This window comes from Fragaria vesca, linkage group LG5 (genome assembly GCF_000184155.1).
Source record: "Fragaria vesca subsp. vesca linkage group LG5, FraVesHawaii_1.0, whole genome shotgun sequence".
Lineage (NCBI taxonomy): Eukaryota > Viridiplantae > Streptophyta > Magnoliopsida > Rosales > Rosaceae > Fragaria > Fragaria vesca.
Genome location: NC_020495.1, coordinates 10,514,643 through 10,541,909, shown reverse-complemented (window position 1 = coordinate 10,541,909; position 27,267 = coordinate 10,514,643). Strand labels below are relative to the sequence as shown.

The 27,267-nt window shown below is 37.4% G+C and overlaps 2 protein-coding genes and 1 pseudogene across 2 annotated transcripts; 2 read left to right on the top strand and 1 right to left on the bottom strand.

Annotated features, from left to right (window-relative positions):
- Window positions 1-5,788: 5,788 nt before the first annotated feature.
- On the top strand, window positions 5,789-8,595 carry LOC101302272 (annotated as a pseudogene).
- A 2,344-nt stretch (window positions 8,596-10,939) lies between these two features.
- Window positions 10,940-15,999, bottom strand: LOC101296665 (nucleobase-ascorbate transporter 6-like). Its single transcript, XM_004299529.1, has 14 exons — window positions 15,702-15,999; window positions 14,822-14,919; window positions 14,559-14,735; window positions 13,911-14,011; window positions 13,659-13,734; window positions 13,510-13,569; window positions 13,202-13,386; window positions 12,825-12,921; window positions 12,584-12,670; window positions 12,222-12,280; window positions 11,971-12,062; window positions 11,778-11,855; window positions 11,520-11,680; window positions 10,940-11,418 (listed from the first exon to the last, which is right to left on the bottom strand). The coding sequence occupies exons 1-14, from the start codon at window positions 15,802-15,804 to the stop codon at window positions 11,203-11,205; spliced, it is 1,590 nt and encodes a 529-aa protein (XP_004299577.1). The 5' UTR covers window positions 15,805-15,999; the 3' UTR covers window positions 10,940-11,202.
- A 4,469-nt stretch (window positions 16,000-20,468) lies between these two features.
- On the top strand, window positions 20,469-22,449 carry LOC101296382 (39S ribosomal protein L47, mitochondrial-like). The gene is made up of 4 exons (XM_004299528.1): window positions 20,469-20,525; window positions 20,793-20,956; window positions 21,842-21,999; window positions 22,163-22,449. The coding sequence occupies exons 2-4, from the start codon at window positions 20,800-20,802 to the stop codon at window positions 22,268-22,270; spliced, it is 423 nt and encodes a 140-aa protein (XP_004299576.1). The 5' UTR covers window positions 20,469-20,525; window positions 20,793-20,799; the 3' UTR covers window positions 22,271-22,449.
- The last annotated feature ends 4,818 nt before the right edge of the window (window positions 22,450-27,267 follow it).

Genomic DNA, 27,267 nt, shown 5'->3' with positions numbered 1-27,267 from the left:
GCGTTTCGTACTGCCCACCAAACAAGACCATATCGTCGAAGAAAGAAAGAAAGCGTGAGAATTCCGTTTTCGTTTTCAGATTTTCCGGGGAGCCTTTCGGAGTGGGGCCCCGCAAGTCATGCCGTTTTCAGTAGCGGAGTTTCGAACACGTTATACAAGTACGTGTCGCGTGCGACGGAGCTGACGGACAGAGTTACGTTACGAGGAGGAAAAGTGCTTCGAGAAAAAGCAGGATACGATTTCCTGTTCTTTTTTTCTTCACAAAGCTGCTGACCACTGTTAGGTGTTAGCTTTCCGCTTCTGGCTTTTTCTTTCTTACCTAGGCAGCCAACCAAAGCAACCTCTTCCTTCTTTTAACATTGTTGATTCTATCACACATACCAGCTTTCTTTGTTTTCGATAACCATTACAACATAGTGTTGAGGGGATTGAGATATGATTAAGCAAGATTAAACCTTTGAGATAGTGGGGATAGTTGGATAAATGAATTAAAATGTGTACATGGTGATCTAAAATTTGTACCTTCTTTTATCACGATTACACGGTTTTCTAAAAAAGTTCAGAGACTAATTTGTGTCAGGAGATTATGTCGTTTTTCTGGTCACTAAGAATAAATTAAGATTTAATTTCAATCAGCATTTATCGGTTTCAAATCTGAGTATGGATGTTTCACACCTAAAAGAAATTTAATTTACCGTTCTATCAAGGAAATTTTTACTCAGTTTGAAAAGCTTGAACTCAATTTCACGTGAAAGAAGCGAGCTTCCTTTAGCTCTTTATAGATCAATTCAAAACTAATAACTAAACTATATGTGAAATTTTTCGTACTAGTACTAGTATTCAGGAAGAAGAATAGATAGAAGGGCGAGAAGATACAATATTGGATACCTATTATACAAGTTTGGAATATGAAATATTGTAGCTAGGGCACATTATGAAGAACCATATCTTCCTCCATGCATGCTTGACCACCAATATGATCATTGTGATGGAGTAACAAGGGACCACTATAATGTTCTAATGTTCGGTTGTTTGAAATTAGGATCAAAAATTTATATTATTCCAAATTGATACAGATCAAGAAGTGGAGCCATTAGTCTGTCAGATTTCATGTCTCAAAATTATGGCTGCAAGTCGATATGGTCCCTCTTTTATCTCCAATAGCCATTGTAATACTCATACGAGTTTTACATCCCAGAAACATAGATGACCTCGAGTTACATTATAGAACAGAAGAAGCAAGATCAAGATGGGTGCGACTGGGGTTAGAAGCTTCTACTTTTCATGTATATATTTGTAGATAATTTGATAGTGCAAATGCCCAGATTCTTAAACAAAGTTGATCAATTTTAATGAGACATATCATCATCTACTGGTGTAGATTAATCTTACACAGTTACACTTTCTTCTTTTACATATTGTTTAGAATATCTACCACATGCTTAGCTTCACTATATTTGATGTGAGATATGTATAAACATGATGTCACGTGGCAAATTGTGCATTTCCAAATCTTGAAGTACTATACACATGATATAGTTAAGAAGATTGGTTTACTCTAATTGTGAAAGCAAGAACACCCAGCAAGCAATCAATATATTTTGGGTAGGAAACTTTGGACATCTATCTGGGAAAACCCACATTATTTTGGGTTCGGGTCGAGGGAACAATGGTTATCATTCAAGATCATGAAACTTTGACTCCTGTAGCTAGATCTTCCAATCTCATAATGTAGTCTCTTCCTTTAGCTTATAGTTAAATCCTATATTGTTATAGTTAAACCCAATATCGTAATTTTGTGATAAATGATACATTTATTCTCATGAGAAATAAAATAGAAAAAAAATAAACCGGGTATAATTGGTTTATATATATTATGAAAGAAATTATGATATTAAAATTTTAAAACTCACTCACTTTTATATATATCATTTGAATTTGGATTGAGCTCATAACTTCAACGATGTTAGTTAGATTAGCTAATTAAACATGGCTCAGCAACAAACCAAGTATAATTGCTTGTTTGCTAATCAGGTAGAAGAAAACTCAGGTCCTATTTACGCATCTTATTGGTTAAATTGGGGTCGTAGAACTCCATTTAACATGAAATGGACATGTCCTTTCCAATTTGTATATAGAGATTTTTATGGCCAAAAAGGATCTCAACTATTTAGCCCTATGCGCTATTTTATTCATGCACAAAACAAATGGGCAGCATTGTGCTTCTTCTCCCTTTCATGAATTGAAGTGGGTGGATAGGTGATGTAACAGCACTAGGACCCAAATTGATGTTCCTAATGAATTTATACCTCCACCAAACAGCAGGAGATGATTTCTGGGAATTCTTGTAAGAAGCTGGTCTTTTGTTTTGTTTCACAATGTGTATGAATTTGTAGGTCCCTTTTGCCATTCTCATTGGTAAAGAAATGTTCTATTATCTGTACCAAACAACAAATAGGATGTTGCAGGAATTTATCAAGAAGTTGTCGGTGAGGTGTGGTCTGATTAGTTAAGGAGTTAATTAACAACTGTTTCAAATCTTGTTGACATATGTGGAGTGTGTGAGTTATTTAATAAAAAGTTTTTCTTTTATATATATATATATATATATATATATATTATCAAGGAGCTGGATTTTGTTTCTTTCATCTTGGGTACCCTAATACGTGACCAAAAGCCAAGAAGCATATCCTGCCTAAGAATCTCTCCCTTCTGAAAATCCTCTTTCTTTTTCTGTTTATCATTAATTTTAGTGCTCAAGGGGGTCGCATGATCTTTGTACCCAAGTGTGTTCTCTATTTGTGAGATTCCAAGGGCACAAAAGAACCAAGAAGAACTGGTATGTGCCTTTGGGATAAACTGGTGCGCGCAACTATTTTCAGTCCCAAATGCAGGGTTGCTCTCTCGTGTAGGAGATGGTGGTATTTTAGTCCAGAAATCTGTTCCTTGGAACTATTACCAGAATGCTGTTACATCTAGCTGTAAGGCTGTAAGCTGCTACTTTAAATCTGTGTTTGCTTCACCCAGTGTCCCTTACATAGAAGCTAGTATTGTTTTAATCTTTAAAGTTGTGGATTTGATTCTCAGAGAAGTTCTTTTGTGAATTGCTGATGATACTTCGTTTTAGGGAGTAGAACTTCAGTAGTAATGACAGGGTTAATAACGTTGACAAAGTTAAGAATAGTAGACATTGCAGGAGTAATAGAGGATGTAAATCTTTTCTTGAAACTGGTTAGTAAGATGTTCAGGATTGTGATAAGTTATGTAAGCACAGAAACGCATTCAAGAAGTGTTGTTTGCGAGTGAGCGAAAGTATTTATGTTCCATCTAGAAGAGAGAAATTGAAAGCAAGCAAGAAAATATTTATATTGTTGGAACCAGGAAAAGAATTACCAGTAGTAGTAGTGACTATGTCATTGAAATTACTGTGGTCGAGCCACATTGTAAGAAGCTATACAGAACAAAGAAGCTAGACTCTTCTGTGTAAGGAGCTAGACTCCTATTTGTAGTTAAGATCATCAGTGCAAGTATTGTTTTAACCAAGACATGTACGAAGCATAAACTACTTAACAAAGAGAACCTCAGTTGACACAGGTCTCAATTAACCAAATAGCACTAGGAATTAACAAACTAATGACCTGCATTTGTACCCATAAGACGGTTTATGCCAAAGAAACATACTGTAGCCCATCGTAACGCTCAACACACTAAACCGATACTGGTAGGGAAAGCTGGAAGACAAATCAATATCAGATTACAACTAGCTAGTTGCAGCAAAGTTATGTCAGAATGCATATTGTATCGAAGGTAAGTGAGTAATTAAGTATGATCCTCGATGTCATAGCCTGCATTTGCAGTAAAGAAACTTGGTCATGGAAAAAGATCAGACATAAGGCCATGGAGCATAGGTGTGTGTGTGCATATAGATGAGCAATAGCACAGCCAGCATTTAACAGTAAACAAATGCAATGCAACTTACATATAAAAAAGAAAAAAACTGCTTCAAAGCCTACTTCAATTCACATCTCACTTGAATTTACAGCAATGAATTGATATACTGAAATAAATTACTACCGCGCATATCCTATGAATGAAGACATTAAACTGATATAGCTAAGCATGTAAAAGATTCACAAGTAACACAGAGTTATTGAGAACTTTGGAATTGGGATGGATTAGTATTACTGTTACATAATAAACCCCTCCATAAAGCAAGAAGTTATATGTGAGATGTGCCAAATTACGAGGTGCTTAGACAGTTTAGCTGCTACGGGAAACTAGTCATGTAGAGAATTAAAACTTCAAGAGATCAGCTATTTTACCTGCCAACACCTCCATGACTCAGAATAGCAGGCGGCACTGGAGTTGCACTAGCAAACCTTGATACCATTGGACATGCGAGAAAAAGAAGGAAGAGCACCATTAGGGGCCAAATCAAGTCTGTGTTGAAAACAAAAGCAATGATGACAAACTTTTGGCTTCTGAGTAATAGTAATTCATATGGCATAAAGAGAACAAACCTCTACAAGAGCAACAAAAGACGCAGTCATCATAGCAAAGGCTTCACCAGCATCAAATGTAGGTGCTACCGTATCAATGCAGAAAACAAAGGCAGGCTAGAGAACAACATATCTTAACATTCCTACTATGCAATGAAGGATAGAAGACATCATAGCATGCCTCAAGTTCCTGGGTGAGCTCACTTTCAAAGAACACTGCCCTAAAATTCATTATCCCTCTCATGTTTGTGAATCCGATTTGTAGGAATCCAAGCACCATCAATGGAATCAAAATTACCAGTCATGCCATCATCCACAAAATCACCAACCCGTTTCACTTTATCCTCCCTTCCACGTGGTAATTTCCGGTAAAGCAAGCATAACAAAAGTTGGGAGCTTGTGTTCCCAACATCCCCTGCACGCTATCAAATGGCAGAAAAGCAAGTGAATTGCATTCGATGAACTCTCTAATCTCCTCAGCTTTCAACTTGTTTGAAATCAACTCCTCAACTTTCAACCTGTTTCAACCATAATAACAGGAGCCTACCACAACCTCATGTGAACTTCCTTGGCACCTGCCTCCAAGAACCTAACACTCTTGAAAGACGTAGTTCCCCTCCCAATTGAGTCATCCACTACCAAAACCCTCTTACCCTCCAACACAGCCCTGACCAGAGAGAGCTTAAGCTTGACGCCAAAGTCCCTAATCTTCTGCGATGGCTCAAATGAAGGTCCATCCCACATGGTGTGACCTAATCAGACCCTGCTGAAAAGGCACTCCGGTAATATATGTCCATATATTACAAGACTGGAGAAGGTTTGGGTTGGACCAGTATAGTGACACGTCCCAAATCTAACCATATATGGTATCAATATAAGTCCATATATGGTTTTTGAATATGTTTTAATCAAGCATGGCTTCCACACTGAAAATGAAAACGAAGAAGAAATAGAACTAAGCATCACTCTGGTTTTAGTCTCAGTCATAGTCATGGCTTTCAGTCTAGTCTTTCTCCTCAGACCCAGTACAGTAGAGTCCAGTCAACTCCCCTCCTCATACGCCCAAACATTTTCTTCTTCTGTGCTGCCACAAAATTCCACAACCATCTCTTCCCCTTTTCCTTTCAAAAACCCTCTTCATTCTTATGTCTCCTACTACTACACCAACCTGAAAGCACATAACACAAGCATATACCATACACATGCTTTCATATTTATAGTAGAGAAGCAGAGTTCCAGAGACAAACTTATCTTAATTTATGCTTGCCTGGTTTAGCTCACAGCTCACAATGGCAAGGTATGGCCACAGCCACAACACTTCTATTTACTTCTGTTTCTTCTTGTTCTGTAATCCTCTTATTCCTATGGCCTCTGAACTATCCTCAACCCAAAAAACTACCATGATCAATATCTCCAAGAGTCTAAACAGTACTGGTAGCAGCGTTTCATGGAACATAAACAGTGAACCAAACCCATGTTTATGGAAAGGAGTCGAGTGTAATCCACCCAACTCATCTGTAACCCAAATTTCTCTCTCCAGGTTTTCTCTGTCTTCCTCAGATTTTCTCCCAATTGTCTGCCAACTTGAGTCTTTGCAGATTGTTGATGTGTCAGAAAACCATCTGAGAACAATCCCATCTGGGTTTCTCACTGCTTGTGGAAAAATAGATGGGCTAAAGCTACTCAATTTCAGTTTTAACAATCTGGTCGGTTCTTTACCTGCCTTTGTTGGGTTCTCTGGGTTGGAGTCACTGGACCTTTCTCATAATAACTTGAGTCAAGGCATTGACTCAAAGTTGGGTGGTTTGGTTGTGCTCAGAAGCTTGAACCTCAGCTTCAACTACTTTAGTGGGACTTTTCCTACCCAACTTGGGAAATCCATGCTCTTGGAGAAGCTTGTGCTTTCTGCCAATAAATTTCAAGGGATAATTCCAGGTGAAATCGTGGACTATCGCAATCTGACTCTGATTGATTTGAGTGCAAATCATCTTTCTGGTTTAGTTCCTGACAGTTTTGGAGAGCTATCCAAGTTGGAGGTTCTGATTCTATCTTCCAACAACTTAAGTGGCAAAATCCCAGAAAGCCTCTCCAACGTCACACGCCTCATGTTTTTTGCAGCAAATTCTAACAAGTTTGGGGGTCCAGTTCCTGGTGGAATTACAAAGCATCTCAAAAATTTAGACCTGAGTTATAACAGCTTCAGTGGGTTGATTCCATCAGACCTTTTGTCTCCGTTGAATTCCAACTTGCAGACTGTGGATTTGTCTAATAACTTGTTGCAGGGATCAATACCCACGCCTCTGTCTCCGGAACTGGTTGGATTGAGATTGGGAAACAATAAGCTGAATGGTTCCATACCTCCTGAATTGGGTTCATGCAGTAATTTGGCTCTGTTGAACTTGGCTCAGAATGGACTGACCGGGGCTTTGCCGCCGCAGTTGGGGAACCTCACTAAACTTCAAGTTTTGAAGCTTCAGTCTAACAATCTTGCTGGAGGAATCCCAACTGAGTTTACTGGACTAACGAGCTTGTCTGTTCTGAATATTAGCTGGAATGCTCTGAATGGTTCAATACCAACAACAGTTTCAAACTTGCAGAAGCTTATTAACATGAACATACAAGGCAACAATCTCAGTGGTTCCATCCCCAACACTATTGCCTCCATGAGTTCCCTGTTGGAACTCCAACTTGGTGACAATTTCTTGAGTGGTGACATTCCAAAGATGCCAACATCTTTGCAGATTGCTTTGAATCTCAGCAGCAACCTTTTTGAGGGACCAATTCCTAGTCATTTGTCCATGCTCACTGGATTAGAAATTTTGGATCTGTCTAACAACAAGTTCTCAGGTCAGATACCCTCATTTTTAGCTGATCAACTGGTAGCATTGACACAGTTGATACTATCTAACAATCAGCTCTCTGGAGTCTCTCCACACTTCAATACTTGGGTCATGGTCAACACAGATGGAAATGCAGGTTTAATTAAAGCTACAACACCCTCCTTGGTAAAGAAAGGAAATTCAAAGGCTTTGCCAATAGCTCTTGCAGCTGTAGGTGTTGTCGCTAGCGTAGCCATTGCCATCCTTGCTATATCACTATCACGGCATAGATAGTGAACAAGAGGACTCTAGGGAAGATCTTCCTCCTCTTGAGGTCCTCCAAGGCAGTATCTTAACTGCCAATGCAATTCACAGATCAAGAATATAGATTTCGCTACAGCCATGGAGGTAGTTTCTGACTCCTCAAACATTGAGCTCAAGACTAGGTCCTTAACTTACTACAAAGCCGCCATGCTGTCTGGATCAAGCTACTTCGTCAAGAAACTTAACTGGAGCGAAAAGATATTCTAATTGAGAAGCCACGACAGACTTGAGAACGATTTACTGATCTTTGAAAAACTGAGCAATTCCAATGTCATGACTCCTTTGGCCTATGTTACAACTGTTGACAGTGCTCATCTGTTATATGAGTTTGCTCCAAAAGGCGCCCTTTTTGATGCTCTTCATTGTGGCTCAGACAATGCTATGGATTGGGCAAGTAGATACAGTCTGCGGTTGGAATAGCTCAGGGTCTTGCTTATCTTCATGGATGCGCCTCAGGTCCAATACTCCTCCTAGACCTGTCAAGCCGAAGCATTTTGCTCAAGTCCCTGAAAGAGCCTCTTATTGGAGACGACGAGCTCTGCAAAGTGATTGATCACTCAAAGAGCACTGGAAGGATTTCCACTGTTGCTAGTTCTGTTGGTTATATTGCTCCAGAGTATGCATACACTGAGGGTAACAGTGGCCGGTAACATCTATAGCTTTGGGGTAATTCTGCTTGAATTGCTGACCGGAAAACCAGCAGTTAGTGAAAGAATTGAGTTGGCCAATTGGGTACTAAGTAACTCCGGGCAGCAATATAAAGTTCTTGATTCTACAATCAGCAGAACCTCAAGTGCCATCAGGCTAGGTGCCAGATGCTAGCTGTACTGAAAGTTGCTCTTGGTTGTGTTAGTGTATCACCAGAAGAAAGACCAGGAATGAAGAGCGTTCTTAGGATGCTTCTGAATGCCAGAAAAGTAGCAAGGCATTACTTGAAGTATAGTATAGAGTAGCAGTTTTATACATACAAATAAAAATTCAGGGTTTTTGTGTGTTCCTAGCAAGTCCTAGAGTGTGAGTGATTCTTCTGAAAGATGTGGCAACTATAGTCTATAGGAAGTGAGATGTATCTAGTAACCTAGTCAACCTATGTACTAAATACTAAAACTTTATCAAAGGAAAAAGCAAGATACTGCAACCGAGGTATTAAGTATAAGAATGGATTTCAGTGTAAAATTTTTGTGAGGCAGATTTCTTCTTGTTCTGCCAGATTCAAGGGGGTCGCGATCTCGCATTCCACATCACATTCTCTGAGTCATAAAATAAACCAGAAATTCTATAAAGCAGAATAAAAGACACTCCAAATATAAAGAGAAAACAACAAGCAACGAACCTCCGGCTGGAAGGAGAAACGACCAACTCACCTATTTGCTTGTTTTAACCGGTGTGCAGTATACTTTTTTACCTGGGTCATGCAAATTCAAAGAAATTGTTGTAGTAAGAATGTAAGATTGAACAAAGACATCAGTTTCAGCAACTTAAATAATAGATTCTCACAAGTAACTAGAGGAACAATATAAAGTCCACATAGCAAACTACTGTTTGCAAGGAAACAACACAAGAAAAACCCAAGAGAACTGGGCCACAAACCATAAAACTAGACAATGCTTCATATACTTGCAGTTGATCAAAGGATTCATCATCCTTAAACAAACTCTCCTAAAATCTAATTCTAAGACACTAGTACCTCTAACACATCTCATCAGTAACACCACAACAGCAGTAAACAAATTTTATGAACCACTCACCAAATAAGCAAACAATCATTCATAAAAACAAACAACAAGCGACACTAACAAGGGAAAAGGAAGAGGGTCTGTGCAATACCAGTTGGTCCGCAATTACTACTGCTTCTCTCTGGGCAAACGAGCGAGCGCAGGCGAGAGAGAGAGCTCGTCTCAGTCGTCTGGGTTCAACTATAAACACTCAAAACAGTAAGGTGAAAAGTCACTACTACCCCACGATCCAATACGTATCCGGACGTATCGGACACGTATTGGGCCGTTTAAAGCCGCATCCAGACGTATCCGTGAACTAATTCTGAAACATAAAGACACCAGAAACGCGCTGGTATGGCCGTAAAAATCCGGAGACGGCCGGAAACAGCCCGATACGTATTCCTAATCATTCGGATACTCGGGGGGAGTATTAAGGAGGCTCTTTTTTTTCTCTTTTTAGATAGTGGAGCCCACAGCCCCCAGGCAGCGGCACCACATGTCCGGCTAGCTCTCAGAAATTAATTTTATTTTCAGTTTTTCCTTTTTACCTTCATTGATTATCTCTCTCTGAGGTTTTGGTTAGTCTTTGTTAGAGAGAAATGTCATATTACAAACGCAGCAGGCGGCGGCGGAGATCATAATCAGGAGCGGCGGAGATGGATCCAGACGCGGTGGCCAAGATAGATCGCTCTCTCTCTCTCTCTCTCTCTATATATATATATATATATATATATATATATATATATAGTGATCAAGCAATGCCCTAAAATGCAACCCCTCACTTTGCATTTTTGGTCACAAACGTGGTTTTTCATACTTTGAAACTAAAGATACACCATCAAGAACAATCTTACACTATTGCTCAAAAGTCACTCGTATAGCACAAAATGCAAACCGGATTAAAAAGTGAAAAACAAGAACAGAATGTGGAGTGGAGGCACTCAATCCATGGAGGTGGATTATAAATTTATAAGTACATTTCCTGTGGATTAAAGAAAATCGTCCTAACCAATCAACTCGGGTCTTAGCCAATATCAAACAGCTAAGGGAGAAGTTTACCAAGCCAGCGACTCCTAATTTCAAACGGCACAAGTAGGCATGTAGCAAATATATAAGAACATGGGTTGTAACTTTCACTGAATAAGAGAAGTTCTTTCTAATGCAAATTTGTGTGTGTTGCATTGTCCACTGATTCATGGAAGTTACAACATGGAGTTGAATCCAAGCTTCCACTCCATTTTAACTAAACAAAAAACATCTAGTCCACAAAGTGGTTTTGTTCTGTTTGTGAACGTAAGGATACGATGCCCAAGCTGCAGCGACCTAACTCTTTTGTGAGTTTGAAACAGACCGCAACTAAGTCTCGGAGGTTCAGGCATTTTGTTTTACATTTCTTTCTTGCATCTTTTGTTTTGTTTGTGTAGAAAGAGAACCTGGAGAGATTGGAGCATCAACTTTTGCTGTCATTGTTGATGGCCTCGACCAAAACAGAAGAGTGATCAATGGACAACGGTGGCTTTTGTTGTCTGCCTTAAAAAAATTCAGAATCGTAAATTAGTTGAGAACTGAGGACCATAAAAACAAACTGAAACTAAACAGTAAAAGCAAAACTGCTTCAGAGCCTACTTGGATTCACATCCCCAGTTGGATTTACAGCAAGGAATTGATATTAACGAAATAAATTACTACCGCACATCCTATGAATGAAGACCTTAAGCTTATATTGCTAAGCGTGTGAAACATTCGCAAGTAACACAAAGAGTTGTTGAGAACTTGGGAGTTTGAGATGGATTAGTATTACATAATGAACCCCTTCATATAACTCAGCACCATGCATGCCCTTCATACAGATGGAAAGTACTTGTTTAGATTGAACGGCAATGAATAGAACTCCTCACTCCTTGAGTCACCCTTGAATGACCGGAACTTGTCCCACCAATGTTTACCCCTGTCCTTCCTAATTGTGCTGTCACGGTGCAGCGTGTTGTCCAAGAAATATGCAATCACGCCCGCCACAAAAGCTTCCGATTGGAAAGGGACATTGATCATATCATTGAACTGCAAAATGAAGATGCACATTTTATGTCAGAGAAGATTATTACCAACCACTACATGATTCAACAATGGCTTATATGTGACTTGATGCATTTGATGCATACCCATCTTCCTCCTGTGTGGACTGGACCATAACCGTTGATGGCGGTGTACTCATTGAAGTACTGTGGTATAGACAAACCCATGAAGATAGAGAAGCCAAGTATGAACTTTGTCCGGAAGCTGTTCAGGTTGCAGAACTGGAGAAAGCTAAGACCACATGAACCTGTGGAGGCATGAGAACATGACGAATGTTAGCCAAGATATGTGGTATGAGTCGATCAGTTGTCAACATGTCTGCATGTTAAATTAGATGCACATACCAACATAAGCAAAGAACAAACAATATAAAGCAGCAATGATGGGCCCTGGGATTGAAGCAAAGAGTGCTCCAAATTTGCCTGAAAAATTGTGAAAATGTCTTTAGTAAGGAAAACATAATCGTTGCAGATAGTTGCCAATATTATGTAAACTATAATAGTATAATGTATAGTAAATTAACACTAGACAACTTACCCAGAATGGAGAAAAAGATCATGAACCCAGCAGATATTTGCACAACCCTTCGACTTCCAACACGTGTTAATGCCAAAAGACCAGCATTCTCTCTGCTCAGAGACCAAGTGAAGTCTCAGAATAAGGTAGAAAATTTATTTTCTGCTTAATCAAATTACTATATTTTAATGGCATAACTTTTTTTTAATCAAATATAGCACAACTTTTTTTTTAATCAAATATAGCATAACTATTATCCCAGTTAGTCTTACACGGATACTGAGGACCCAGTCACAGTTCCAAAGAGCCCGGAAATTAGAATCCCAACACCCTGCAAGGATAAAGTATCCAGTTAATTGCAGTCATAAATTGAGAACACTACTTATGGTTGGGAATGAGAGACTTTTTGAGAGAGTGACCTTGTAAAGTATAAACATGCATAAGTGGATTGAGTGAAATATAAAGAACACAATATTGCATTCTTATATTAATACCGCAGTTTATTCAGGTTTGGAAACAAAGAAGTTTATGTGGAATTTATCTCAAATGCAAGGGGTGCACCTATAAAGCTTAGCTGTTAAGGAACAGCAGTTATTTGTAGAGAACTAGAACTTTAAGAGATCAGCTAATTTACCTGCCAACCAACTCCACGACTCAGAATAGCAGGTGGCACTGGAGTTGCACTAGCATACCTTGATACAGCAATGAAAGCACCAGTGGACTGTTTTTACCATATTGGACATGTGAGAAAAATAAAAATGAGCACCATTAGGGGCCAAATCAAAATCAAGGTCTGTGTTGAAAACTAAAGCAATGATGACATAAAATTTTGGCTTCTGAATAATAGCAACTCATATGGCATAAAGAGAACAAACCTCTACAAGAGCAACAAAAGACGCAGTCATCATGGCAAAGGCTTCGCCAGCATCAAATGAGGGTGCTCCCCATTGGAAGGGATATGGAACTCTTATCCTGCAGACCCAATTCAATAAGCATTCTTTCCAACCAGTATTATTTATCAATGCAGAAAAGTAAGGCACGCATGCTAGACAAAAACATATAATAACAATCCAACTATGCAATAAAGGATGGAAGACATCATAGCATGCCTCAAATTCCTACCATGGTCTACTTTCTTATTTCTAATACAAGTCCATTATTCCATGTCCACCAAAATATTGGCTTCTACTCCTATACTCCTATATAAGGTAAGAAGAGGAAATCTGCATTTAAGGCCATGTTCTGAACTAACCATGGAGCAGCATCTATAAGTCCAGCACGATCGGTACGGCAACTTGCTTGTGTTTTGGGGCCTGAGTCATTATATGCCCCACCAACAGTGAGCAGATGAGCATATATCCACACGATCACAATGGCAAATAGAACAGCAAAACGATCGAATACATGTTTTCCTCTGTGAAATATGTGGGGCAAATACTGCAACACAATCAATATAGAAAAGAGCATCAGCCTTGCTACTATCACTGTTACATATGGTTACGACAATTCAAATTTAGAAGGAAAGAGATTTAACAAAGTTAAAATACGCCACATGTTTACCTGAGAAATAAATACTAAAATGACAAGCTCTGGCAATCCAATCTCAACACATTTGGCAAGCTAAACATGGAGGAAAAAAAAACATTAATAAATAACTGGGAGAGCTTGACTCACTGTCTATATGAATCGCATCTCAGATAAACACTTACCAGAGGAAAACCCAACTCGTAGAGTCCAAAACCAACTAGTCCTACCAATGGAACAACTGAAAGTGGACTTAAAAACCTGAAATAAATAAATGAAGAGTTATAGCCAGCATTACTTTAAGCTTTATTAATAAAAAAAATTCAACTTCAGGAAGCCATTTACTTGAGAAATCTGAAGTGGTATAAAGCAGATACTTTTTTATTGATCTTTATAACACCAATGTGGGAATTCCATTTATTTAGATTAGAACCAACCTTGCAACATTACGCCAAAGGCCACTGAAGCCTAAGACTATCTGAAGGGTTGAGGCAACAATAAGAGCACCTTGAATGGCCCGCATTGTTCTCTTAAATTTCTGAAACGAAAGACATAAAAAACAGAGACAAATCTTGCTTAGTTTGTAGATATGGATTATGGTATGACAAAAATCCAGCAGTTAGAGCATCTCCAACAGCTTCTCCATAATTTCTCTATTATAGGGAAGCAAAAGTCAATGCTTCAAGCAATTTTTCTTCTACAACTCCAACAGATTCTCTATTTTGGAGATTTCAAGATGATTCCCCAAATCCTTCTATAAAAATTTGGAGAATGCTGCAGATTTGGGGAATTTGGGTTTCTCTTTCATCACATTCCCCATTTTGGAGAAAGTTTTAGGGAATCTGTTGGAGCAAAACACCCAAAATCTTCTCCAAATTGGAGAATTTCAAGAATTTGGGGAAGCTGTTGGAGATGCTCTTAGAGCTTTAGCATTCAGTGATCTCCACAAGAAATGCGAGTGACATGTAGTAAAAGAAAAGGCTGTTGTTCCTTAATTATATATCATACATTGGACCGCAAGTAACATAGAATTCACATTTAGAAAATGATCAACATGTAAAACAAGATGGGTTTCAGATGATTACGTCTATAGGGTTTGCAGAATCACTGAATCGACTAGCTAATATGATTGAAACTGTGGTGGGAACAAACGTGTATGACCCTCCAATCACCGCAGGTAGTCTACTCCCAAACAATGTTTGCTTCAAGGTGTTCAAACCAGCAACAAAGAGTAGGGTCTGGATCACTTTTGCCTTCTCCTCCTATAACAATTGAAAGAAACACTTAGAATATGTTTTGGGTCAATTTTGAAGGAAAGCCCAATTAGTCAAAATCAATCTAATCTTACATTTCCACCTCCCATCTGGGGAACAAGAGCACTAGGAATGAGAACTGCAGTGCCAAGCATCACAAGATAATGTTGAAACCCAAGGAGAATGGCCTCGGCTGCATCAGGATGGCCCACAATTTTGTTAGAAAATGGAACATAAACAACAGAGACTTAGGAAATGTTGCTCAACATCATCTAAAATTTAAAACTACCATATGTCTAGTTCAACATGTTCTATGCAATTGCCTAAAGCAAAACTACTGAATTAGAATTCAAAGCACCATTAGCAAACAAAAGCAGAAAAGCTTCGCCAAAGGCCCAAAGAGTGACGAGAAACCAAAGTCTGGAAAGAACTAGAGTAAATACGAATTCAGCTGATTTCAAGAAATAGGCGCATAGCTTATGTTACCACTACTGGAAAACCAGATGCCAGGTTCACAAAATAGCAGTAAACATAATCAACGCCGCTGCTCAAAAGTACATAAATCGAAATAAAATCCCCCCAAAAAAAAAACGAACATAAGTTGAAGGAGAACACTAGTAGATTCTTTTATCTTGACATTAATATTCTATATTTAATCTGAAAACGAAATTAGGGAAAGCATATTACAATTTGTACTTTACATTTCCTTTTTGAAAAGCGGCATCTAACAAAGAAAAAGCTACTTTCAGCGATGAAATACAGGAATCACGTATCCAAAAGAAAACAAATTAAAGGTTGAATTATCTAAAACATGCCTCAGATATACCTAAGAAGATCCAAAAGAATCAAACTTTGAAACTAAGATCCACCAAGAACAATCTTACACTATTGCTCAAAAGTCACACACTGCTCAAAATGCAAACCAGAAAGAAAAAAGTAAAAAACAATAAGAGAATGTGAAGAAGAAGTACTCACGCCATGGAGGTGGACTTGTAATGCAGTAAGAAACGCCGGGCAGTTGTTCTTTGGGTGGGTGAGGCTGTGGCTCATCCACCTTGGCAACACCTCCTCCAGCCATTTTTCTCTCTCCCCAACTTCCTTTCTCTCTCTAGAAACCAAACAACAGAAGCAATAAAACCCAAATCCAAGCGAAACCCAGATCCCAAATCTAGCAGAAACCAACTTAGAATGAGCTGAAAGCAGTCAACAATATGGTGACCCAGAAAGATTGAAACTTTAGATAAAAACCACCCACTAAACTAGAACAACACCCAAATAATAGAGACAGTGTAGCTAGAAGCTTTGAAATAGTGAACCAAAAATGGGCATTAATAATTGAGATTGAGAAAAAACTATAAGAAAGAAAAGATGAGCAAAAGTACCTTTTAACCAGCTGCAGAAGGCAAAGCAAGAGCCAAAATGAAAGTAGGCAAAAGCTTAAAAGTCCAAATGCCCTTGTGTCCCGCAGACCTAAAACATGTTCACTCAAATTGAGTGTGTAGAGTTTTGGAGAGTGAGTGAGAGAAGCAAATCCAGGTGTTTGGTTAAGCAAAGCTCAGTTAAGAAGGTGTGACGGTGTGAGCAGGTGAAGATAGACTAAAAAGCTGGAAGCTTTTGGCTAGAAATGTAAAAGTGGGTTTAGTAGTAGTAACTGAGATTACAGTCTCTCTCTCTCTCTCTCTCAACTAGACTATTCTTTTCTCTCTCTAAAAAGAGCTACGTACACTTCATTAAACATGAAATAATTATAGTATGATTAATATAATCTTTAAAATTAGAGAAATTATTGTGTGTTTGTTGGACCACGTGTCTGTTACGACTAACCAGTTAGTGTCTAAAAAGAAAGGATTTAGATATTTCTAACAACCGATATAGTTAGATAATAATAACAAGTGTTTCTTACGTTTGTTTAATTAGTCTGCCACACAACTACGCTGATACTAAGGATGTAAATGAAAATTACTCTTAAAATTTATGTTTTTGTTTAAGGGAGGTTTGTCTGGTTGTTTAGTGAGTGTGGTTCAGCTGTGCAAAGAGACAGAGGAAAGCCATTAGAAAAAAGGGAGTCCAAGATGGAAATGATAATGTCACCCAGAGAATGATTGATTGTGAGTCGAGAGGGAACTAAACGACGGCGTTTCCAGCTTTGCATTTGCGTCAGGTAAAGGTGCTTTGGCTCTATCAATTGATTCAATTCCCAGTTACCAACATCCCTAGAAGGATGCACCGAATTCCATTTCTGAGAAAAGACGCTTACACCCTCAAACAATAGAGCAAGAATAAGGAAAAAGAGAAAAAGAGAAAAAGGAAAGTTGAACTGGTTTCTAAATAGGTTATCAAATAATTTCTAAAAGAAGAAGCCAAATGTGCGTCTTTTTTCTTGCTTCTAAAATTGCAAGTGTAATAGAAAAGGAATTCTTAATCAATAATTATGGTTTAATTTGATCATAGTAATAGTTAAATTTGCTTTAATTCAATAAAAGTATGGATTTTTATTAGTTGAACTTCTTTATTGTTTGTGATCAATGACTATGCTCGGGATTTTAGTTGCCTTGTAACTACATTTTATGTTGTTGTTTTAAGTGCAAACATTTTTGTTAGAAGTTTCTGGTTTTGGGTTCGAAAAACAAACAAGCTCCACAACTAAATCTCCTCCACCATCGTACCAGCTTTCGAACCCCACTGACTCTTAACCACAGAGCTAACAAGAAAACGGGTACATGTTTATAAATAATTGATATTGTGGGAATATGTTTACATTATATGTAATACGTTTTTTAATATTTTTTTATTAATATTAATGTCGGTCACACTTTGAATTTTCCCTATATATAAACATAAACGTCAAGAAGGGTATGTTTGGCATTTGAATAAGGGTCATGATCACATGGTGCCTGAAGCAGAAGAATATTGGGTTGGGGTGCCCAAAACCGTGACTCTAAAAAAACAACCGACAATGTTCTCTTATCCCTTCCTCAATTCAATCCAGTCAAATTCCCTTTTCCCCCCAATCCCTGCTCTTTTGTCCCTTCCCTTCATCTCTTCTCTTCACTTGTTCGTTTGAGTCGACTAACTATATATTAAACATCTCATTTGATTTCCAGTTGGAGCTTCTTCAATCCTCCCATCCCTTTCCTTATTTTTCAAGCAAAACCAATAAAGTCCATGACTTTGCTTGTATATAATTCTCTTCTTATTTTGTTGATTAATTTCTTAGGCAATGGAATGTGCACCCACACCAAAGTTACCTCAAAAGTCTGAATCCTCTTTGGAGATCCCCAATGGCAGATCCTCTCTTGTACCAACTTTGTAAACACAAAGATTTTAGTTTACTCATCTTCTTTTCTAGTCCTTTTTATCATTAAACTAGCAAAGAGTAACATCTTGTTTACAATATAATAGCGGACAAGCTATTTCATTTTTATAATAATTCTCGAGTTTATGTTATCTACTTCTTAATTTCGTTTTAAGTCATTTGTACTCATTTTATAACGTTATAAACTTTTTTATTGTATGATATGACAATTCTTTAAGTTCAATCAAGTGTCTTTATTTATTTGAAAACCAATATACATGACACTAACATCGTATTTAAGCCTTTATTCGAGAACATCTCTTCTTCAAATATAGTCGGAAAAATTTTCTAGCGTGAGATTCATGACTAGATAATTTTTTGACTTTGTACTATATGTATTCCAAACGGCAGTACATAGGTACATCACAAGTTCGATGAATGGTCAAAAAATGCAGGTCTGTAATTGTACGTCTTCAAAAGTCAGAACTACTACTTCAAATCTTCCATAGTACTATGTCTGTGTAAGAAAGAAAAGCATATAATTAAACAGAAAGTCGAATACCAAATTAAGCTAAAAAATTGGTGAAATGTTACCTTCAAGCATGAATTAGAATACTGAATAAGGATGCTGCCCTACATAATATTGCGAGTATGAAGGACCTGTCAATTGTGAGTTTGTGACCACCCCAAACTCTAATTGTTTCGTTTGAATCTGCTTTCTGTTTTTGTCGTTTGGGAACTATTTGGAAAATATTCTCTCTCTTTTTTTTTTATCAGAAATTGGAAAATATTCTTTGTGATATGAGCTCACATTATATGTTGCATAGCGCTCTTTATTATCTTTGTACACTTCCGAGTTATATACGGTTGAAGAGTTTCTATACTAGTTCTATTAAATATACAATTAAAACGAAAAATTTAATTCAATCGTAGTTTTTTTTTTTTTTTCTTTTGAATGAGAGAATAACAAAACGGTGTCATGTGAGATCTTAGCTTCATAATTGCAAAATTAAAGGAAGGAGTAGTTCTTAAACAAAATAATAGTAATCTTAAAAGTTATTTCATCAATCATTCATTCTGTTACCTCAAATTTCCTGCACTCACAAGCTAAGCTCCAATTACGCCCCATTGAAAGAAAGTTTAGGGAACATGATATTGATTGGTCCATGAAAGATTATTAAAGGGTTTTCATCAAAGGCAATTGAAGTTTGGGAATATATAATAGATGATGGATCAAATGTGCATAAGTTTGTCCTTCTCTTTGTATTGCTCTAGATTTTTCCTTATCAACTTGCATATTCCATCTAAGACATGTCAAAATCATGTTGCTGGGAGCTTTAAAGAAATGCATGGCTTCAAGAATCAAACCACCTAACCCTTAATTGAAGATTAAGATTGAGAAATGTGGTACTCTTATCAAAATTAGTATACATTCTAACCACCTTTGAAATTCACTCAATAAACACTCTAAGTACATAGGTAATCAATTGACTCAATCGCATTTAGCCAGTCATCCGTTCATTTTCTATTATGAGAACTATCGCACAAGACATTTACATAAATAATGATCTCGATTACACAAAATCTCATACGTGGTACGTTATGAGGATAAATGAAAAGAAAAGAAAGAAGGCATAAAGGGGAGGGAAAAGAACGTGGGTGTTGCTATCAGACTTATTTATCACCAAACCCTAGCATCCATGAATGGACCACAAACCAAATAATCAGGCCTTTTTAGAGCTTTTGATTTCCATCATTCTATGGGATTATTATTATTGTTTGGTGCTTTTTCTCCACCACTTTATGTTTTCCTTTTATAAAACTTGTCCTTTTTATGGGGTTAAGGGAGTGTTGATGCCTCTGTTTAGATTAGAATCACTTGGAGGAAAAGGAGAAGCAGCATATTCTGGTCCCAAATGAAAATGAATTTACTTTCAAGGCTACCCAAATGAAAATGAAAGAGAGTTTGTCATGAAATTGAGTTATAATTTGCACCAATGCTCGCATCACAATATACTTGCCAAATGATATGTGATCTAATATGATACAGAGCCGCACATAATATAAGTTAATTCATGTTTTTGGTTCATGTTGCTACAAATAAAAACGCATGCCGAGAATTAAAGATTATAATTTCTTGTAATTAGTATGATAGGCTCCCACGATAATATGTGCTACTTCAATTTTCTTATCTCCATGCAGGCAATTCTATGTTTTTCTTATCAAGAGAACTTTATTTATAATAAAAAGGAAGGTTACAAACAATTTTATGTTGTGTGTCATTGGCGTTCCCACAAAAAAGAAAAAAGAAGAGCCTCGTTGGTTGTTTTGTGCACTTTGGGCCTTTACTTGCTACATTTACTTACATTACATTGGGCCTCTCCTTCTATAATAGTTAGCTATGTACCCAAAGTGACTAGAAAACGCTCAGATTCTGGGTTTTAGCTCCGCAGAGCCTCTTAGCTCTCGTTCGCCGCCGAATCGCCGCCGTCCATCTCCACAAGGTGGTTTCTGAGTTTCCATCATTTCTTCTTTCTCTCAACATCCCGTGTTCTTTCGCAGTAGCTATTCACCTCTATGCTCTGTTTCTTAGCTCGCTTTATATCCTGCACTCTATCTGTTTGTGAGAATGCCCAAGTGAAAAACACCCAACTGGGTCTTCCTTTTTTTGGTTCAAATATGCTTAGTCTGAGTTCTGTAGCATAATTATAAAGGTTTTTGCTTGGTTTCGTATTTGTTGTTCTAACCTTGCTGCATCGTTTTGTGCTCAGATTATCGATGATGATGCTGTCGAAGTATTTCCGGCGAACATTGTTTTCTGCAGCCAAATCTGAAGGTTCTGGTGCTGCTTCTATGGCTAGTACGACGGCCCATAACCCACTTCATGATCTGTTTGAAAAAGATAGGAAGCCTGATGATGAAAAGCCTGTATATGGTACATTGCTTTTCGTTTCCATTGTTTTCTGTTTTGTTTGGTGCTTTTATGAATTTTGGAATTGGATTGTATACCTAGCGAGAATCAGTTGAAGAAGTTCAAAGTTTAAGGTAGAGGGTAATTAATTTCGCTTTTCACATAGGGTGGTATATGAATGCAGAGACCTTAAGATGACTTGGATTATGGTTGAATTGTTCATCAGAAAATAACTGCATGTGTCAGTTGCATTCTTTTCGATACAATAAGTATCTCAATTCTGTAAGGTTCGCAGTATGCATACTGCTGACCTGCACAATTTACATGGTATCTGTTTAATCTAGAATTAGATCTATATAAGGTATGATATATCATGTGGGTTATTAGTTCAAAAAACTGGTGATCATTGTTGATATCAGGGATTCTTTTGTCAATGTTTTTGTTTATTATGTTTTGGTATATGTTATTTGATTATAATCACTACACCAATTTGAGCTGAGATGCAGAGAAAGATCAATGTTTCTATTATTGAACAGAAGTTGCAATAGGGAAAGTCAGTTATATATATTGTTTAGTGATTATTCTATCAATGCTATAGTATTACCAAAAGTCAGGTGATCCCAAACAAGGAATTTGGTTGCAGTGATACTAGGGATTAAACTGTGTATTACATGGATGATCTGATTCATAATCAAACTTAATAACTTGCTTCGAAAGTTTGGCTGTACCAGCGTGTGAAGAAATTATTGTAGCTATCCAGTACATTTTGCATAATTTCAACTGCTAAAATTTACTCTCCAGTGTCATGCCGTGCAATGTATTTCCCCATCACTGCGTTTTGCATTATAAATTGCTTCAGTGATAGATATTTTCAGCTATTACAATGTTTGATGCTTCAATTGCTATTAGGTCGAAGTTGGAAGGCACCTGAACTGCGTTTGAAGTCTTGGGATGATCTCAATAAGCTATGGTTTGTTCTGCTTAAAGAGAGAAACATGCTGATGACTCAACGTCAGATGCTTCACGCACAAAATCTTCGTTTTCCTAATCCTGAGCGCCTTCCCAAAGTATGACCTTCTCTTTTAACAATTTTCTGATTTGTATCAGCAAATATATACTGTGGAAGTTCTTCAAAATCTTCTTTACATGAACTGCAGTTTCCTTTGTTTATTCTTCCTGCAAATTCTATCATCATGGTTGATATCTTGTTATTGTCATCATGAAATTCAGGTGCGGAAGTCAATGTGTCGTATCAAGCACGTACTCACTGAGAGAGCAATTGATGAACCTGATTCCAGGAGGTCTGCTGAGATGAAGAGGATGATAAATGCGTTGTGATAGCCTCTACACCCAGGCTTAGCATTTTCTTCTCGCATGTAGGACTTGTGGTGATCCAAATTAAAAGGTGCACACTTGTAATATTTGATAAGTCTCTGGTGGCTTTATTTTTTTGTTTTGATGAACTCTTCTTCTGGTGACTTCGTTTCTTTGAGCAAAATAATGTATACAATTTCTTATTTCTGCTGGCTGATTGGCAACTGTTTTAAACTTTTAATCTTAAATCTGCTTGACAACTTGCTCAATCTGTCACCATATATTCATAGAAATAAATTGTTTTCTCCTACTCGGACTCTATTTTACAGTCAATAGAGCTTGACAACACCGCTCTACTGTTCTCACGCATCAAATCATTTTCCAACCTCATCTTTGAATCCATCAGAACAATGGATACAAAGGACAATACCATGTCGGGTCTCTAGCATTACATTTGCTCTTTGGTTGTTTAAACCCATGAAAGGGATGGCCTGAGGCGTGAGCACATTGAAACTCTGGGAACAGCAGACCTTTTTCTTCAACTATATACTAAGACATGGGGATCGCAACTTAGTCTTCAAAGTACTGGCATTCGTCTGCTGTGAAGATTGTCCACTAATCAAAGGAGACTCGAGCTCCAATTAATTCACTTTTGAACTCCAACTCCTCTGAATATACCGTCTTGTCCGGCCAATATAAAACGAAGGGTATAATCTGCAACTTTTATTGAAAGAAGAAAACAAAGGGTATAACAAGCATTAGACATTCAGCTAGGCATTGAACTCCAACATAGATTTGCATTTTGTTCTAGTGATGAAAAACAAAATGCAAATTTATGCACCTCGTTGTGATGCTACTACTTCAATTAAGAGATCAGTATTGTGGTTTGGCTTTTCCTTTCCATAATTTAACCTTTTATTTTCTTTGCTTTTGAAGATTAATTTCTTTTCTTGATGCAAAGTAGTTTACTTAATTTTTCAGATTTTTTAACGTGTTTAACGATGAAAGAGGAGAAGTGAGACCCCAAAATTGAATGGGGTGCCATGAAGTCATTAGTCTACGTCCTCTTATTGAGAACATTCACCTATTTGTTTTGTTTCATATTCAACACTTAAAGAGTGATTCCATGTTTAAGCACCACCAAGGGTCAGTTAGTAGTTGTCCCAACTCCCAAACATTTTTTTTGGTATAGAGACTTTGCTTGCAACTTCACATTATTATAGCATTTTGACGATTACGCTTTCGTCGACTGATTGTGGACTTCATCTTGATTCCTGATTGTGCAGTTCATCTTGATTCAAATTCATTTACTTTTGTAGAGGAGACATCGGAGAAGGGTTTGGTGGTTTCATGGTGCTCCCAATTAGAGGTTTTGGCTCATGAGGCTGTTGGGTGCTCCATTACACACTAGTAATATTGACAGGGCATCACTTGCTTGCTTTGTAACATGCATGACTTGGGAAAGAATCAGTTTCTTTTGAAAATGTGATTCCTGCCTAGCTGAATGCCTAATGCTTGTTATCCACTTATACCCTTTGTTTTCTTCTTTCAGTATTAGTTACGGGTGGTGGCCGTGAAGTTGAAGTCAGTGGAAGATCGTTAATTCCCTCCAATTAAAATGAAGAATTCTATAACTTACATATATCAGCCATTCTCAGGACCAAGTATGGAATAGCTAGATAAGAGTAATAAGGACTGACGACAAAATATATTACAATTGAAGAACAAGTAAATGTTGTTAGGGTTGTAGACTTGTAATGATCAGATGTTTCATTGCTTGGTGGCTATGAAGTTGAAGTAGGTCAGTGAGAATTGAGGGTCGTCCATGAAGTTCCCATGAAGAATCCGTAGATCAAGAGTAGAGACGTGAGTGCACAACGCATTGACGGAAATTACACAAACAAATAGCGACGGTGGCCATATCTTTATGAATTAATTCTAGCTTGCTTATTTGATCGTATTATTCTTCTGATTGAGTGGTATTATCACAGAAAAAAGGAAGAGAGATTGCACTCTTTGTTGGATCTAAAAATTAGAGGCGAGTCATCTGTATATTTTAGGAAAGAACAACATGATGAATGAAATCGATTATTGAATCATAATTCAAAAGATATTCTGGGATTTCAGGGGTTCAAAAAACGTGGAACAGATCCAACACATATTCATTTCAATAATGAAACCAATTTCTAGCGGATCAATATATAACTATTTATTGAAAATAAATTCCAACATTTAATCAACCAATTGAAAAAATTTCATTTATGTTTAAGTTTGTTTAACAACTGGCTAGCCGTGGGAGAAATTTTTCAGTGCTACGGGAGGACCACGTGACAGTCTGACGTGGTCCTACTTTCCAATCAAATTTAAACATGTAGATTTTCTTCACGAAAAATTATTTCAGCTATTTTGTCAAAGACCATTTTAGGTTTTCTGTTGTTTTTTTAATACTAAACCCTAAGCCCTAAACCCTAAACCCTATACCCTAAACCCTAAACCCTATACCCTAAACCCTAACCCTAAACTTTAAACCCTATACCCTAGACCCTAGTTTGAACTTGCTAAATACCCATGAATGTCATTTCACAAAAAATAGAAAATATTTGTTTATATTTTAGTTGTAAAAAATCCACATGTCTAAATTTGATTGGAACGTAGGACCACGTCAGACTGTCACGTGGTCCTCTCGTAACATTTAAAAATTTCTCCTAGCCGTGGAGGAGGGGTTGTTTCAACGGTAAATTGTCATGAATTGTTGGATCATCATTCATCACAATTTTCGGCATAATGTTAGAAACAGTGGCGGAGCCAGGAATTAATCTTAGGGGGGGTTCATATATTAAATACCGATTGTTACAAATAAAAAATAAAAAATAATCCTATTATTCAGCAGTACGTATAACTGAATTATTATATAATAAGTTTGACATTGAAAACACAATAATATAACACTAACATAAAATTCATAATCAATAGCTACAATCAACTAAAAATAAAAGGCATTGATTCATAATTTTCATGCATTTTTCTTTTAGTCGTAAACCACTTATGAAAAATAAGTACTCAAACCAAATCAATGAAATAACATACAAGAGAGAGAAAAAAAAAAGTATTGATGGTACATTTCGTTTGCTGCTGATAACAAAATAATATGTAGAGGTACTCAAGTAGGGATTACGATTAACTGTGGGTAAAATTCATATCGAGAGTAAATTACTTAATGACATAAGAAAATCTTGTTAAATATTACTTTGACCTTTCTAGTAAATCTTATAATACTTCTTTCTAAATGAATCATTATCTCTATTATTAATTTATTTTTTTATTTTTTTTGAAAACCTCTATTATTAATTTATTAGAAAGAGGATGATGGGTGTGTGTTTCAAGACGTGAGGTCTTTGTTTTTTGTTTCGATAGGATATGGGGGTTTTACTATGAAAACATAGCTATATCTATCACTGAATGATTAAATATTAACTATTAATACTATGTCTGCAAAAAAGCTGGCAGGGGTCCGGACCCCGTCGGGTCGGACTGTAGCTCCGCCGCTGGCTGGAAACCGATAAGAACTAAAGCAATACAAAAACCAACCAGAAAAACTAGGCAATGGTAGAAGTAATGCTTGCAACTAACTGCTAAGTAAGAAGCTTTGCAATCGATATAGTACCCTGGAGTACTAGTATTGTTATGTTGCGCGTAATGTCCATTTATTAAAGGAAACTTGAGTTCTAGTTCACATTTGAACTCCAACTCTTCCTTTGAATATATCGTCTTGTCCGGCCACGTAGTGTTCCTAGAGGCGACATTGAGTAGTAGAGCTGGGCGAGCATATTGTCATTTGTGGTGGCATCAGCTCCTCCATGGCCGTCGGAAATATTTAGGCCGTTCACTGGCGGAGGATCGATCACCAAGACGTCGTATTCTCCTATCAACGAATGCGTCAATGAGAGAAGATCAGTTGTATTAGCCAACTCTTTCCCGCGGTAGAAGGAGCTCAAATCCACCATAGCAAATCTCTAATGTTTGTAAAAAGCCATGACCTTAACATCATCATAATGCATGAAGTCATAGTTCTCATCGGGTTTCTGGACTGTGATGTTGAGGCTGAGATTGTATCGGTAGTGAAAGTTGTTGGTGCCGTCCATGTTGATGGTGGCCGTGAAGTTGAACTCGGTGAAAGAGGAATGTGCTACATCAAAGAGAAACCTATCGAACGTTGGATGGAAGACTGAAGACACGTAGTATAAGGTAATAAACGCCATGGGCATGACACAAACCCAGAAAAAGGTGGTCACGATGGCCGACCATAACGACATGATGGTTGATCTTGCTAGCTAGCTAGCTTAGTGTTACTGCAATATGGTCAGAGGGTGAGGACTCAGGATATTTAGGCCTCTGTATCTGTTATAATACCTTAATTTATTATGTAAATCCTGCCATTTAATTTGATGTATCATGTAAATAATAACGTGATTAATAGGGGTACCCACAATGATTTCCAAATTAAAATGAGTTTAATCGTCGATACCAAAGATGCTGATAACTAGATATTAAGCAAAAATGAGTTCATATATATATATATATACACAGACATTCTCGGCTGCGGACGTCCGCACCAAAGTTTTTGATGCGGATTTTTATTTTTGCACCACTTTCCAATCGAATTTCCTCAAACTTTTTTCTAGACATATTTAGATCATCTTGTGTAGATCATCTCTGCAAAATTTCAGCCAATTTGGTGATCGTTAAGGCCCTCAAACTTGCGTTTTTATGTTATATACCTGAACCGAACATAATTCAGTCCGTCAGATTTGTTTTTCGCTTTTGAGGGCCTTAACAATCACCAAATTGGCTGAAATTTTGCAGAGATGATCTACACAAGATGATCTAGATATGTCTAGAAGGAAGTTTGAGGAAATTCGATCGGGAAGTGGTGCAAAAATGGAAATCCGCACCAAAAAATCCGTGCGGACGTCCGCAGCTGAGAAAATATATATATATATATATATATATATATATATATA